Here is a 16,461-nt window from a genome sequence, read left to right as displayed (position 1 = left end):
AGATTTTTCTTCGATATAAGACTAAATTTTATCTATTTTTTAAAGTTCTTATTACAGTTAGACTTTATGTATTAAATAAATCAAACACTGATTTATTGAGTCTACTAAGTTGTATTTTATTGTATAAAAAAAACCCACATTTTTTTTCTGACAATTGTTTCGCCTAGTTATGGAACTTTCAAACGAATGTTCATTCGAATGTGACAATCGTTTGAAAGTGCCAGAACTAGGCGAAATAATTATCACAAATTATATTTTTATGTTTTTTAAACAATAAAATACAACTTAGTAGACTCAAAAAAAATCAGTAACATTTAATACATAAAAAAAATTGAGTTCTACAAATTAAACGCCAAATCTATAAATACAGTTAGTTAGACTTGTTTTTTTTTATCTAAGGTTAATTTTTTGGTTTTTTTATTGCTTCTGTTTTTTTAAAGACCCTGATATTTTAATACTATTTTTGTGAAAAAAAAACCGAGCATTAAGTGGTTAGATGTGAGAGTGCTATTTACCTCGTCTACGTTGCAGTCGAACCCTCCATGCTCCAGGGTTTCGATGTTGATGTTGAGGTCGTCCAGGAGGGCGGCGTTATTGAGGACCCCCATGAGCTGCCCCATCATGGTAGAACCAGGAACCAGGGCCTCCTGTTGGGCCCCCATATGAGCCCCATTCATCATAGGGGATACCTGGCCTGACAAAATAAATATTTTTTACGTTATTTTTGACATCACAACATAGATCACTTTACACATGTGTAACATTCGCCAATTCTACCCATGATTGACAACCACCCTACTGAAAAATTTTAAACTTCTAGATTTTTTGGACTCTCGCTTAGTCGGCTCTCGGCTGCGCGCTTAAAAGGGCGTGGAATCGTGACTCTGAGTGATTAGCTGCGTACTACGATTTCCATAGAAATTTGAACTTGGGTCTTTTGGCACCCCGCTTCGGATCACGAGTATTTTTTCGATGATCAGTATGGGAAAGGCTAAAAGAAAAGTAGATAGCCAATGTATATGTATTGTATTGTGTTTCGAATTGTAGTTACCTACCTTGCAACATATCCGTGAGGTGCTGGTTGGACATGAGCGAGCCGGGCGTGAGGGGGGTCCTGGGCGGGGAGCACGAGGAGGGCCGGCCCCGCAGGTATGCGGCGCCCCCCGCCTCCGAGGGGTACGAAGGGGACACCTGCACCGACGAAGGGGACATGCTCTGCGGAAGACAACTGTATTTATTAATAAGCAAAGAAATTCAGTGCGATCCGACATATTTTCAAGAGACGGTCGTAACAGCAAACGAAAAAACATAATTAGTTTGATGCTATTAATTGAATGACTGACCATCACTAAGCATCCCCGCAGAGAGAATAGAACGCCATACCAATCTGTATTTGTAAAAAATCTTTGCCTCTTTCCACATTCGTGCATCTCCTCCTACGTACATACAAATCCGCCGAATATTCCGACTACTGATGACCACTAGCAAGTATTTCAAATAATTGATCGTGAAAAATTTTCCTCGGTCTTCCTATGCTCCTATTTTTAACTACATTTGCTTCTGAATTTGTTTTACTGTTCTTTCTTCATCATTCGTTCCACATGCCCAATTCATTTCAACACATCTCTCTGTTATCGATAATGCTTATCTTGCATTTGTTCCTAATATCGCCATACGAACATACATCGTTTTGCCGCATATTCGGCCGAGTGATCGTATTCTCACTTCATTCCGTCTACTTTTATCCTTCTTTGGCCAACTCCATGTTTCACTTACACAAATAATGGTTGAAACCAGGAGTTCGTTGCGTACTGCCAATTTAGCTTTCACTGGATGTTTTTATGTACTATAGCCGATTTCAGTGCACCATCCACTCTGTCCCCAGCATTCACTCTCTTTACTTTGTATTTATTAATCTTCCTATCCCTATAAAATACACTTTTCAAATGTACGAAATCATCTTCCTGTTACAAAACATCCCATTCACTACTATTTTACACCCAGATTTAAATTTATCTCTTTCAAAAATCATGACGTTAGATTTATCAACATTCATCGGCAAATTACAATCCTTACACACATTACACACCTTCGTCACTAGCGCCTGCAATACTTCTCTACTGTTCCCAAGAAGCACAGCATCGTCAGCAGACAAAAAGCAGCACACTTAGTCATTTTAGCTGCAATATTTAAACCTTTCAGTTCATCATGCAATTATCCACGTATAGATGAAACAGCCACGGTGACATTACACATCCCTGTTTAACACCTTGAGAGATGCCAAACCAAGATGAAAATGAGCCACTTACCCTAAATGCATGCAGTACTATCACAGTACAAGGCCGCAATGCCATGTGTGTTACGCATGCGTAATATTCGGTGTTACCGCGGAAATTGCCCCTCAGATACACCATCGCGTGACACATGGGGGGCTATCGTAAAATTACCTGCATATGTTTTTAGATATACCTCTCCATGGTGCATGGGGCGATGCATACAGCCGCACGGTTGCAGGCCATGGAGACTGCAGCCGTGCGCCAGGAAGCCGCGTCCGTAGGCTGCGCCCCCCGGGTACGGAGGCAGGGGGCCCGACGGGCCGTTACTTAAGCTGCTGGGAAACCTAAACACGAAAAAAAAAAACATTAGCAACAATTGTGGTTTTCTCCCAGTAATGAAAAGAAGCCTGGGTGAGGGCCTATCCGATATCGGATCAGAGCTAGTTCAAAAGGAAACTCACGAGGGGTGGTATCGTACACGTTAAAACAGTGAAGGACATTGGTACCTTAAACCAAACAAGGACACAACATGGCGAACCTTCTTCAAGTGCAGTGTTTCTCAAAGTGACCGATAACGCCCTCTTATAGGCGTTCTAAGACTTAAGGCATAAGAAGCCTAAAGAGACAGGTAGGAGTGATAAGAAGTAAGATATATTTTTTATTCTGGCGATTTTATGTTCCCCTATGACGACAAATTTTGATTTGGGGGCGCCAGACTAAAAAAGTTTGGGAACCTGTGATCAGTCCGGCTTCTCTTGAGGAGCTTCCATTTTTAATTTTTTCACTAAATAGAAAATATGAAAATTAACGTATATTTAAAAAAATATTATTAAAATATTTTAGATATCCAAATGCAGGCAAGAGATGTTTTAAAACGAAGGAAATATGGAGATCTGGGATTCACAGGGCTCAAGATCTGGTATTGAGTGGCTTAAGTCACTCTTTATACACTTGGTAAAGTTTTCTATTCTTTCTATAGTGAAATTTATCTTAATTTTTGAAAGTTGTATAAAATATACTATATCGATAACTGCTTTCAAATCTCAATTGAAACTGATATATAGATCTACCATGTGTGAGAAACGTTTGCAGTAAATAGTTTTTCTTTGATTATAATTCTTTCGAATTGTTTTTTTTTAGATACGAAAAGATAAATATTTGTGTTTTTATTATTTACAAAAAATATTTCAATTTTATATTATTTCTGTGAGCCTGAGCGGCTCATTATTAGAATAGGTATCAAATTGTGGTAGAGTGGGTTCGAACCGAGAAACTCTGACTTTAGAGTCCGTGACACTAACCACGGGACCACAACCCGACATCTTATTTTATTTTCATCAATTAATTAGGAGACGCCTGAAATATTATTTTAAATGACATATATACTTCTAATTTGACCAATTGATCAGATTGATTTATATCTCTGACTGATCTCAAACACTAAATCTTACACCTGAGAACATGATGCCCAGATGTATTCGATATCTCAATAAAAGAGACGAAGCATCATTTTGTACAAAGGAAATATGGAAGTCTTATCATTTAACACGATTTATGACCCGGTATTGGCTGTTTAAAGTAGTCCAACAAAATAAATGAAATACGTCTTTTAAAAAGATTATGTAATTTTAACTATGGAAATGTGATAGAAAATACCATGAAATAATGGATAAAATGAAAGGTAAAAACACTTGCGACAGGTACGAGTATATATGTACATAAATAATAACATATAATGAAAAGATGGTAACATATAAATGCAAGATGACCACGGTGATACTGGATTCAAACGATAAAGAATCAACATTACCATAGTAAGTGTACATACATTTATTTTATAATATTTTGACTGACGCAAGCTTGTGAAATAGATAACATATGAAAAAAATACATGGAAATGAGATGGATTAATTGAGTTTCTGAAATAATCTTACCATATTACACACATGTACCATAGTTAATTTTTCAAAACCAGGTACCTTATATGACTAAAAATGCGAACATGCAAAATACTAGGTTTAAATAATTGAATAACACATGCCACAAACAACAAGATAAAGGATTTTTGACATTTGTTACAAATATAATGATTCGTGTAAAATAGTATAGTCATTTATCACTTTTGGCAAAACACATAAAATGTACTTTATTTGTTGGTAAGTGTTTGCAATGTTGTACTCGAAATATGCAAATTTTACGTGGATAAAAGTATACGACGTATATTGTTACTAAGTTTTTAGATAGACAAGTAAAAACAAACATATGTTTATAATAGAAAATGGCTTTATTTTTTCAACAAAAGTAAATTTTCAAGTATTTTAAAGTACACGAATATCACTCGTATGACAAAACGTTCTGAGTACGTTTACCATAAAAAATGGCAAACTTTACGGTGACAATGTCAAATTTCACATATTCACACTGGTGCTGCCATATATCAAAACTTAAGTAGCAACCTACGTAGTAATAATCCTCAATACTTGCGTATATATCTTGCAGATCTCCGCTCTAACTACGAATATGCAGAGATAATAAATGTAGAGGTCCTCACCAAAAAGTTACATTTCCAATATTGCACAAAAACCTTTAAATGCAAATCTGTTCTGTTTACTGTATTCTATCGAAATTTTAATTAAAGTTGCGACAAAACGTATGACTAATATGGAATCATTTAATAGCACCAACTAATATGTACAGACTAATATGGAATCATTTAATACCACCAAAACGTAACAATTTAACAAGCTATACTGATTACTTAAAATCATTTATAATGGAAATGTAACGTTTTAGTGAGGACCTCCACAAATATAGAAAATGCTAACAACAAAATGAGTGTATTTCATGCATCGTGCCATAATATGTGCGTATAAAAAATGAATATATCGCTCACTCCTTTCAAGAACGTCATAAATAAAAAAAAACTTGATTTTCAGGAAAACGTTTTTAAAGTTTAAAAATATAACACAATGTGTTAAAAATAAATATCGAGACACTTATTGAACTTTTTACTGTGCAAAATATGTTTTTAGGTAAAAGCTCAAGGTTTTTTCTCCATTTGAAAAATATTTAGTATATTTGAAAAAATATTTAAACAATGCCTTTCCTTCAAAATCCAAAAACAACATTTTCTGCTCTGTAGCGGGTACCTAAACATTAAGTCAAAAATATGCCTCTTTTGCTGGGATATAGTACATTTTCTGGGCATTTCGAAAACATGCACAACTGAAAATTGACAATTTTTGATTTACGACGTTCTTGAAAGGAATGAGCAAAATGTAGTATGATGCGGATGGTAGTTCTTAAGAGCTAAAAATACTTACGAATTGAGGTAGGGATCACTTCCCTGAAGGTTCATGGCATCGGCCAAGTTTCCAGCCAACTGATCCGCTCCCGCGGGCGGGGGGTAGTCCTGCGAGCCCCAATCGGTCTCGCCCCCGAACACCGAGGGTATGGGGGACAGCCGCCCGCAGGACGAGGCGTTGGAGGACGCCCGCGCGCGGTACTCGCCGCCCAGCGGGGACAGGCCCGACGAGGGCAGGAAGCCGCTCTGGGCGGAGCTGGATATCCCGCGCGACCAGGAGCGCATACCGGCCGAGGGGTCGATGGCAATGCCGCGAGGGAAGGTGGCGAGCGTTGGCGAGCGATGACGTCGCGGGTGTTGTAGAAGGCAACGCGGCGAGCAGAAGCGGCAACGAAATAAAAAGAAACAAAACAAAAATGCAATACTACTTAGTAATTTAAATACAAAATTAATTTACTCTTCCTGCGATAACATAGTGCAAATTATAAACATATTATTGACGTTTGATATTCTTCAATCGGACGATAAAAAAGGCGTGTACCTCAGGTCATGGAAGAAAATCAGTTATAACTCGCTAGTACTTTGGCTTTTGTTTAATTGAATTCAATAATATGTTCATTATAATTGTATCCACGATTTATTTTTATTTTTTTATTATTATTTTTTTAATAATAAAGTTACATTTTTAAGAACAACATAATACAATTTCTAAACATTTATACATATGGCAAATTTATAGTTTTAGAATTTATAGTTTCTCCAAAAAAAGAGACTGAGCTCTTGTGCTTGGAGAGGGACTTACACTCAAGGATTAATGTTTTATATAATTATATGGTATAATGGTATTTTTTTATTTTATTATTTTTTTATTTTTCAAATTTTATTATTTAACTATGCTTCAAACCCTTATCTGCACCGATTGTGCAAAGGACACCGCATCATATAAACGCAGTATTATTTAGACTTTTAACACATGAAGGAAAGGTGATGAAAGACCAGACCAGGGTAATATTAAATAAATATAAGAGTGAAAATATCACTTGATTTATTTGATCTCCCCTGGGAATCGAACCCGGGATTTCCAGTATGGTAGCCGAGCGTGCTGATCATTACACTACGAAGGCGGGACGTACTTTTTAAAATCTTTTTTTTTTTATAAATATATATCAATGTAAGTAAAATGTTTAAAGTAGAATAAATGTCAATAAAAAAAACTATGTTTCGATACTCTTAACCAAATCGTTGCGGTATCTGTAAAATAATGATTTATTTTAACAGTTACAAAATATAAAAATACCAATTCGCACGAAGTTATCATAGGATGAGAAAAAAACATGTATTAGGTAAAAAAACTATTCTCTATTAAAAAAAAACATGCAAAAATCCTAGCACCTTAATTCTTCAAATCTACCAGTGCAAATCGAAGTTCATAAATACCCCAATCACATTTCCCGAACAATACGGTTGCATTACTTTATTCTGAAATATGGACATATTTAAAGTATTCCTGAAAACTGGCTACGCAGGAAGTCGGTTAGCTAAATCACAGAAATACAAGGGTGGCGGGGTGTGTTTGGAGATATTTCTCACTTATTTTGTTGAACATGAGGAAATTGATTAGTTGGAAGGAAGCCGATGGATGAAAAATGTCCTCTTTGGGTCATAGTTTATGCGAAGGTCAAAAGAAAGATGGACCATAGAACGAGGTTTTAACCTAATGTAAGGTATTTTTTTTTAAATTTAACATTAATCGGTAATGAACTGAAATAAAATGTATAAAATATTTTTAACATATAAAAACAAAAAAAATGTAAATTATCGGTTGTTCAAACTCTTAAATTTCTTAAAGAAATTCACCGATTGTTTTGAACATTTGACACAACTTTGTATTTTAATTTATACGTATACTTAAGTGTTTTTTGGCTGTATCAGGTAAAACACATTTTTAACACAATGGCAGCGCCACCTGTTAAATATAATAGCAACACACGCAATACCAAACATTAGCCATAGTGGAAAGCGTGTTTTATAACAGCTACCGTCACATTCAATGATTTTAAATATTTTCACTGCATAACAAGTTTGGTATTGCGAAATTCAGTGTGTGGCTTTATATATATATTTATTTCATTTGAGCAGACTGAGTCACAGCAACGCGTGGCCGGGTACAGCCGGTAATTGATAAATAGTTGCGAGCGTTGGTGATAAGTACTATGGAGGCATATTTCCACACGAGTTAAATGTACATGTATATGTACCCTTGGGATGTAGACCTTGACGTGCAAATAATGACCTCATTCAATAATATTTTTGATTGATTGTGTGCTTAGGGAACACGCAAATTAAGTATGCAGAGTGTACAAACGAACTCAACGAATAAGGGCACTCGTGATTTAATTATTAAAGGTATAATTTTCAACTCAAACTACAGTGGAAAGCTGACTGAAAAACGCTGAAGATATATATTTTCTTTATTAATTAAACAAGATTACAACTGATTATGATTTAACCATTACAGAAATAATTCATTAAATGCAAAGTACCTATATTTTGGAAAAAAACATTACACATATTTATATATATATATATATATATATATATATATATATATATATATATATATATATATATATATATATATATATATATATATATATATATATACATATATATATATATATATATATATATATATATATATATATATGTATATATATATATATATATATATATATACATATATATATATATATATATATATATATATATATATATATATATATATATATATATATATATATATATATATATATATATATATATATATATATATATATATATATATATATATATATATATATATATATATATATATATATATATATATATATATATATATATATATATATATATATATATATATATATATATATATATATATATAGCTATATATTCACAATAATCGAACAAAATTTATAATTCAAATATATTATAGTATTGAATATTAAGCTACAATTCCTAAGAAAACTAGTAGCTACTTAAATATAGTACGTCTAGACGTGTAAAATCACCTTTATTGTCTGACCTAAATCAAAAATAATTTTATTACGAAATAAATGCTACCAGTTCAAAATAATCTAAGATATAAAACTAAATTGCTTACGATATAAGTGCATATATGTGTATATCCAATGTGTGAATTAAAAGAAGCTAAAATTAAATGAGAACCAAATAACTTTAATTGTCTATTAATTCACATATTTTAAAAATCTACCACGTGTATCTTTGGTGGAAAACCCATAGGCAAGCAAATGTTTTGGATAATATTAAAATTTTGTTGGCGTTTTCGATACAGGACATATGTAGAAGGTTGTCGAAAATACGATTCCTAAATTCGGTGACGTCAGAAGAATGACGATTTGTTCTCAGGATAGCATTTTAAATCCAAGCTGAAACCAGATTGGCTGCTTTTAAAGTGATATAATTAGAATGAAACATTTCGGAGTATGCCAAAATATTCGCCAAATAAAATGCAATGAAGTAATTAAATCAATCCAGATATTAGTATAACGCAAATGAGAGAACTGCGAACTGCGTTGACAGATCCAACAAATAAAACTGATCTGTAGAAACACTACTTTAAGAGAGTATTTTTTGTAAATACCGATTGTTATTTAAATAGTAAGGTAATCAATATCTTTATATGAAGCACTAAAATCATGATTTTTCAATTTTAATTGACTTGGTACATATACTACAATGTGCTTCGAAATTCTATTGTACTACGTGTTTGATGCATTCCGCACCAAATGATGCGGGATGTATCGAAACACGAGTCACAATAGATTTTACGAAAAAGTGATATTTACCAAAAGAAAATTTAATTAAAAATGGATATTATAATCACAAAATTACTGTCGAATCAATTAATGAAATCATGACGTTTTTATTTATTAATTTATTTTCAAACCGTCTTTATTTATCATTTTAAAAATAATATGACTATCGTCTATTATTTACGTAGATTGAAAGCACAAGGCATGTTTTTTGTAACTACGTAATAGATAAGTAGTCAACTACTTTAATTCATAATTAAAAGCATGTCATTTAAATTAGTGCATTTTTCAAAATGCAATTTTGAAATTTGGTACGATTATTTTAATATTAAATATATTGTAATATTTATTTTTCAGAATGTTGAAAAACGCACGTTTCGACAGTTTATTAAATTTATTCGTTTTTCATTTTCATTTTCGACTGTTGATAGTACAAATGATGCTTAATCGTATAGTATCAATAATAACTCATTTTATCCGTTTCTGAGTTACAACTTGTATGGCGTGTTTAAATGCTTAATTTACGAGTAAAATTCAACATTAGATTAACAATGCATCAATGCATAATTTCGACAAACAGTTGAATCAAAACGTCAGTAAAATAAATGCGACATATAAGTAAATGTATCACTTTAATGCGGTCCATTCGAGTGCCAAAAAATGAAAAAAAAAATTAAAATTGATAGAAAATACTGTAATAATTATTCTCATTTGCTAAGGGTTTCACAACAAAGTATACACGTTCATCGATTTTTTTTCTTCTTTGTAAATGTGAAATATGATTTAAGTAGGTGATATTATACCTGTGGATGGGCGGTGAGTCGGGAAACATATCTAGGCCTTCCGAAACTGAACTACTCGGGCTTGGAGTCGTGTCTGCCGGTATTCCACTTCTCATAGCTTCAACCTAAATTTAATATAAACGTTTTTGATTTCAAGTGGTAGGTACATGTTTCATTAAGGGCGTTTATTATTTTACTTGCTGGAAAGCGTACTAGCAAATATATCAGTTTGTAATTAAATTATTTCAAAATTACCCACTTATTTAATAAAAATAAATTATTTAACGTATGTTGGTATAAAGATATAACAAAAAGCGTTTTAGAAAAATGTTGGGATCAGTTGAAGAAAGATATGGGCGAAAAATGGTTTCATACAGGTTAAAACTATAATTAAAATTAAGTATGGGAACTTTTATAAAATAATGATTTTTATTACTATCCTATCCTTCAAGTTTGAACAAAAAGTTGACAATATGCACGTACATAGGTTAAATGTCAATAAATCTCTGTATTTTTAAATTCGAAATCAGTGTTGGATAAATCAAGCATGTATGTATTTTAATTTTGTAAAGGAGGCTTTAGTCATTGTCATATTTATTTCAAGGATACATACATTTTTTTTTACTATATGTATTACGGCTCTTTGGGCATTGCCTGTGTTGAGCCGAAATACTTGCATGTTAATACAATTTTATATTTTTATGTTATTTGTTTATTTTGTTTTATTATTAGATTATATACATTACATACAATAGATAAAATAACAATTTACAGTAAAAAGGTTTTACAATAAAATAATTACACCTTTATTGTTTATTATGGATTCATAACTATTTTTATTTTTATAGTTTTTTTTACATTTCACATTTCTTACAGTAATTGAAAAAAAAACGCGGCTACCCCTTCCTCATCTTTAAAAAATTAGATTTATTTTCAGATACGGTGTTTGATATTGGCGTTGACGACATCGACAAAACGTCTCACAATAGATTTATAATAAATAGTTCATCGATTAAAAGTTAAATTAAAAAAGGTAACCTTTTTCTTGGCTCGTCCCCTGCGCTTCTCAAACTTGGATGTCTCCATAGAAGCTGCCCGCCTGCGCACTGACTTGCCGGGTTTGGCATCAGGGTTGATCATCCACCAGGAAGACTTTCCAGTTCCTTCGTTTTGCACGCGCATAAAGCGGTTGTGCAGAGAGAGGTTGTGTCTGATTGAGTTCTGGAAAAAAATACATACGTTAATAAATGTATTTAGCAGACATAAACGAACTGTTATGTTAAACTTTTCTGTGCTACTGCTAGTACTTAGCTGGACTAGTTTAAAAAAAAACCTGTCTCATGAACGTATCATTATTATTGTTCCATGAATTTTTTTAATACATAAATTGAAAATCATCTGGCGGAGCTCAAGTATGTGAATTTAATCCAAGATTCGGACCTTGCATACAAATAGAAAGAGTCTTCGCTTAGTAAAAGCTTTCCCTATTCCAAAATAGATGGCTGTTTGAACACAGATGTACTAATGTCACAAAATTGATCTAGATATCTAGAAGTTCCAAAAATTGATGTCAATCATGAGTAGAATTTGTGAATGTTACATGTGTGTAAAGTGATCACTAAACCAAGCCTATGACGGTCAATGATATATTTTGATTAATGCAAAAACTAATTGATCAAAAACACAATGTCTTTCCAGAATAATCTGAATGTAAATATGCAAAAAATCATATGCCATTTTGAGTTTTTTTTGTAAGATGTAATATTGAGCATGCCAAGAATTTATCTCTTCAAAAATCTGGATGTATTTTATTTTTTCGAATCATATTTTGATGTAAAATGTTCCTTTTAAAAAACGCCGATGTCTGTGTGAATTTGAATAAACGTATATTTCAGTTTATATAGAAAATAGTATTTCCATCCACCGCTGAGGAAACTACTGTCAATTATTGCCATTGTAAAAACTTACGCAATAAATGATCGTAAATAAAACTCCTCTGTTCAGGTAATACTAAAATGGATGCTAAATTCAAACATTTCAAATAACCCCATACCATTTTTAGTGACAAAATTTTATATTTTATGGATTCCTTTACACCGACAAAATTGCAGAATTGCAGAAGTTTGTAAAATTTATTTCAAGTGCTTATATGAACATTCTCTCTGCCCCGAAGTTCATTTTGCTATAAATCATTTATACCTTTAAATAATCCACCTTACTGTATTAAGGAAAATCGCCGGAATTAAATGCACTAGGGCATTCAAAGCTTTTAAATATTACTCGATAGAGTCCCCCATAGAGACAAGAACGGAAATTATAATCATGGTACTAATTTATTAAGTCGATGAAGAAACATTTTGTTAAAATATCGATGTAATTTTTCAGATTTTTGTAAAATAAAGAAGTCTTGTACTTATAATGCGAATTATTTCAAGGATAGCCGATTTTACAGAGCTGGAAAAATATGAATAAATTTGAATTTAAAATTTTTCACATTGAGCTATTAATCAGACAATAATCGCCATGGATCTTTCTCTAAAGACATCTAAAGTGAGGCCGAAAAATTCATGGATGATACAGAAATATAACATGATTCGAAAGCATGGCCTAGGAGACGTTGCTCATGATAGAAGGACCTACAACCTGACAAGGACGAGGAAAGCTGACTTGAGCAGTCTATAAAGAAGATAATTTGGAATGAAGCTAGGAAAAAGAAGAAGCTATTAAGATAAGTCCGCCTCCGTAGTGTAATGGTCAGCATGCTCGGCTACCGTTCTGGAGGTCCCGGGTTCGATTCCCAGGGGGGTTTAATAAATATAAGTGTTTTTTTACTCTAATATTTATTTAATATTACACTGGACTGGTACCTGAAGTGGAGGGCTGATCACCTTTCCTTCATGTGTAATCGATCGAGATAACACTGCGTTTATATGAAGCAGTGCCCTATGCACCATTGGGGTGCGGTAAGGGATTTATTATTTATTATTAAGATAATGATGTCGAATCATATCGATCTAGTGGTATATTATGAAAAGTACTTAGTTTACGAACGAATATACAAATGGACCCGAGAGGCGTTACATAAAAAAAAAACAAAACTGTCGTTCAGATTCCTATCTTCTGTGTCGTTTTACGATTAATAACCTTTATAGTTTCTTTTGCTCGCGTAAGTATAAAATTTTTAATATCGCAGTCGTCATGAATTCCGTTTAATATATGCCAACGTTCGGCCATTGTTTTAACCCGCAAGACATAAAAGTGCCTTTAACGGTCGACTTTTAGGACCCTTTTACTATTCAAAGCAAATAATGTTTCGACCACAAAGTTAATATCCGTGATCACCGTTCCAAACAATATGTAGGCAATAAAGGCGGGTTTATGTCTCACGGGGGCTGCGTACAGTGATCGGATTGTAAAACGGCTCGGGAATTTACAGGATTGGCGCAAGATGATGTATCGGAGATGTGTAGCTGGTCGCAGGTCTACGGACTATCAGGCAGCCAGTCTCGAAACGTGAGGGGCGTTATTATGTGACTAGATTTCAGTCGAGGATTACCTAAGCCCACGAAGGAAACTGCTATGTGTGGTCATTACCATGGTCCCTCGAGCGCCCAGAGCCCGCAGATGAACGAGTCACGCTCATCATTTATTTAGTTTCCGGCGGACATTTGCATAATTTTTATTTGTTTGTTTGGAATTTTTTTGCGTGTAATAAATATTGTCATTGGTGTTTACTAAAATAATTTAATTGTGTAAAGATTACCTGCTAACTGATAAAAATGCATCATCAGTACATACACAATAAATCATATTTATTATCTCCCTTATGTGGCTTGTAGGTGGAGTTTATTTTTCATACCTTTTCATTATTTTTATAGAGTTAAACATGATATAAACACAAGAAAAGAAAAAAGTAAAAGTAAAAACCAAACATAAAATTTTTGCAATATCAACTCTTGATCATTTACCCATTCTTTTATTTTACTTTTGGTCCATATTATTATTTTCCCTTTTATCTCCGTCGGCGACAAATTAAAAACGGAAGAAACTATGTATTATATATATATATATATATATATATATATATATATATATATATATATATATATATATATATATATATATATATATATATAATATATATATATATATATATATATATATATATATATATATATATAAATATATATATATATATATATATATATATATATATATATATATATATATATATATATATATATATATATATATATATATATATATATATATTTATATATATATATATATATATATATATATATATATATATATATAAATATATATATATATATATATATATATATATATATATATATATATATATATATATATATATATATATATATATATATATATTATATATATATATATATATATATATATATATATATATATATATATATATATATATATATATATATATATTTATATACATATATATATATATATATATATATATATATATATATATATATATATATATATATATATATATATATATATATATATATATATATATATATAAATATATATATATATATATATATATATATATATATATATATATATATATATATATATATATATATATATATATTTATATATATATATATATATATATATATATATATATATATAAATATATATATATATATATATACATTTGTATTGGAAAGTAAAAAATGGTTTGTCGGCCAAACTATTTGCAAATTTTAATAACATTATGTCGATTTCGGAAGTAGTTAAACAAAACCGTTTTATCTTATCATTAAACAGAAGTACCCATAAGACAAGCAGATAAAACAAATAAGAAAGTGTCGTAAAAATTCATGTGTGCGACTCTAATACCGGTTATTTACCGGGAGTTTTTAAAGTTTTGTCAAAGAAAAAGTGAAATGAGACAAATGTAGAATACATCACTTATCAAATCACGCAAAAGGTGTCGGAGAATTGTCGGAGTAATCTTTATTCCATGGTGATATCATATTTATATTCGGGAGGAAGAAAGGAGATTCATATTTCTATAGGAATGTGGAAATTAATAGCAATGGTGTTCTGATAAAACTTTTTGTGAGAGTCGGTGGTAGCAAAATACGCGTATACTTCATACTCACAAATAAAATTAATATTATTTTTTGACAACGTATGAAGAATATGAAAGCCTGGGCATTTACGGGGCTTACGACCATCATAGGCTGGTTTAAGCGATCACTTTACACACGTGTAGCATTCACCAATTCTACCCATGGTTGACAACCACACTATTCAAATTCTTGGAAGTTATATGAATATATGGAATATATGGTCCAATTTCGAAACCCAGTGCTTGAATCACTAGAATTTGACTAGAAACATCTATTGGTGAGATGAAAGAAGCTTTTTATTGAGCAGAAACTTAATTTTTTGTGGGGTCCGAATCCTGGATTATAATCACATACATGTGAAACACTAGAAAATGTCCTTTTCATTAAGTTATATTATGGCTTATAATTTGACCAGTTAATTTAATTACAACATTTTGAGTATGTCCAAATACTTGTTTGCAAATCTGGACTATCTTCAATTATAGGAGTTATTTTTCACATTATTTTTTGATACTCAACATGATGAGATGTCAAAAATATAATTAAAATAACTCCTGTAATTGGAGATAATCCAGATTTGTGAAAAAGTACTTGGACACACTCAAAATGTTGTAAATAGATTTAATGTTTGACCTTTATAACAACTATTTTTCCATCGAGATGGATTGCGTCAGCTGATTGACCGGAAATAATTAAAAGAAGTAAGGGTTACATCGAGGCATTGTCTGATTTCATGGAATTGACATTTTTTTAATCAACCAAGTGAAGAATATCATAGGTCAGATGTATTTTTCCGTTAATTAGAAATGTTATTTTATATTCTTCTACAAATTAAATGGCATGAATGCACAGGGCGTGTAATTATAACTATGATAATTAATTAATTCATTCAAACCCTCATCCGCACCCGATGGTGCATAGGGCACTGCATCATATAAACGTGTTATCTTGATCGTTAACACATGAAGGGAAGGTGATCAGCCCTCCGCTTCAGGTACCAGTCCAGGGTAATATTGAATAAACATAAGAGTAAAAAATTACTTTTACAGTAAACCTCTCTAATACGTTGCGATAGGTACTGCGTTATCGAAGGGAACGTTATAAGGGGTAAGTAGTTAAAATTGTATTTTTTTTTAA

The 16,461-nt window shown here is 31.7% G+C and overlaps 1 protein-coding gene across 4 annotated transcripts in view; it reads right to left on the bottom strand.

The window, feature by feature from the left end:
- The window catches only part of foxo (forkhead box, sub-group O), a 194,046-nt gene that overhangs the window by 1,024 nt on the left and 176,561 nt on the right, over positions 1-16,461 (bottom strand). For 2 of the 4 annotated variants that reach the window (XR_015838843.1, XR_015838844.1), the window contains exons 3-8: positions 11,237-11,419; positions 10,220-10,323; positions 5,600-5,836; positions 2,470-2,620; positions 1,056-1,228; positions 516-694 (exon numbers count right to left, since the gene is read on the bottom strand). Coding sequence is in view for 2 of the 4 variants with exons in the window: in XM_088273835.1 (XP_088129961.1) it covers positions 516-694; positions 1,056-1,215; positions 2,470-2,620; positions 5,600-5,836; positions 10,220-10,323; positions 11,237-11,419 (1,014 nt within the window). In the remaining 2 variants the exon portion in view is untranslated. The remainder of the gene's footprint in view (positions 1-515; positions 695-1,055; positions 1,229-2,469; positions 2,621-5,599; positions 5,837-10,219; positions 10,324-11,236; positions 11,420-16,461) is intronic. The other 2 variants (XM_088273835.1, XM_088273836.1) reach the window with 1 other exon arrangement.

Source organism: Brachycentrus maculatus, unplaced genomic scaffold (assembly GCF_059751285.1).
Source record: "Brachycentrus maculatus isolate JH-2025_06_01 unplaced genomic scaffold, ASM5975128v1 h1tg000612l, whole genome shotgun sequence".
NCBI lineage: Eukaryota > Metazoa > Arthropoda > Insecta > Trichoptera > Brachycentridae > Brachycentrus > Brachycentrus maculatus.
This window is presented reverse-complemented; position numbering and strand designations above follow the sequence as displayed.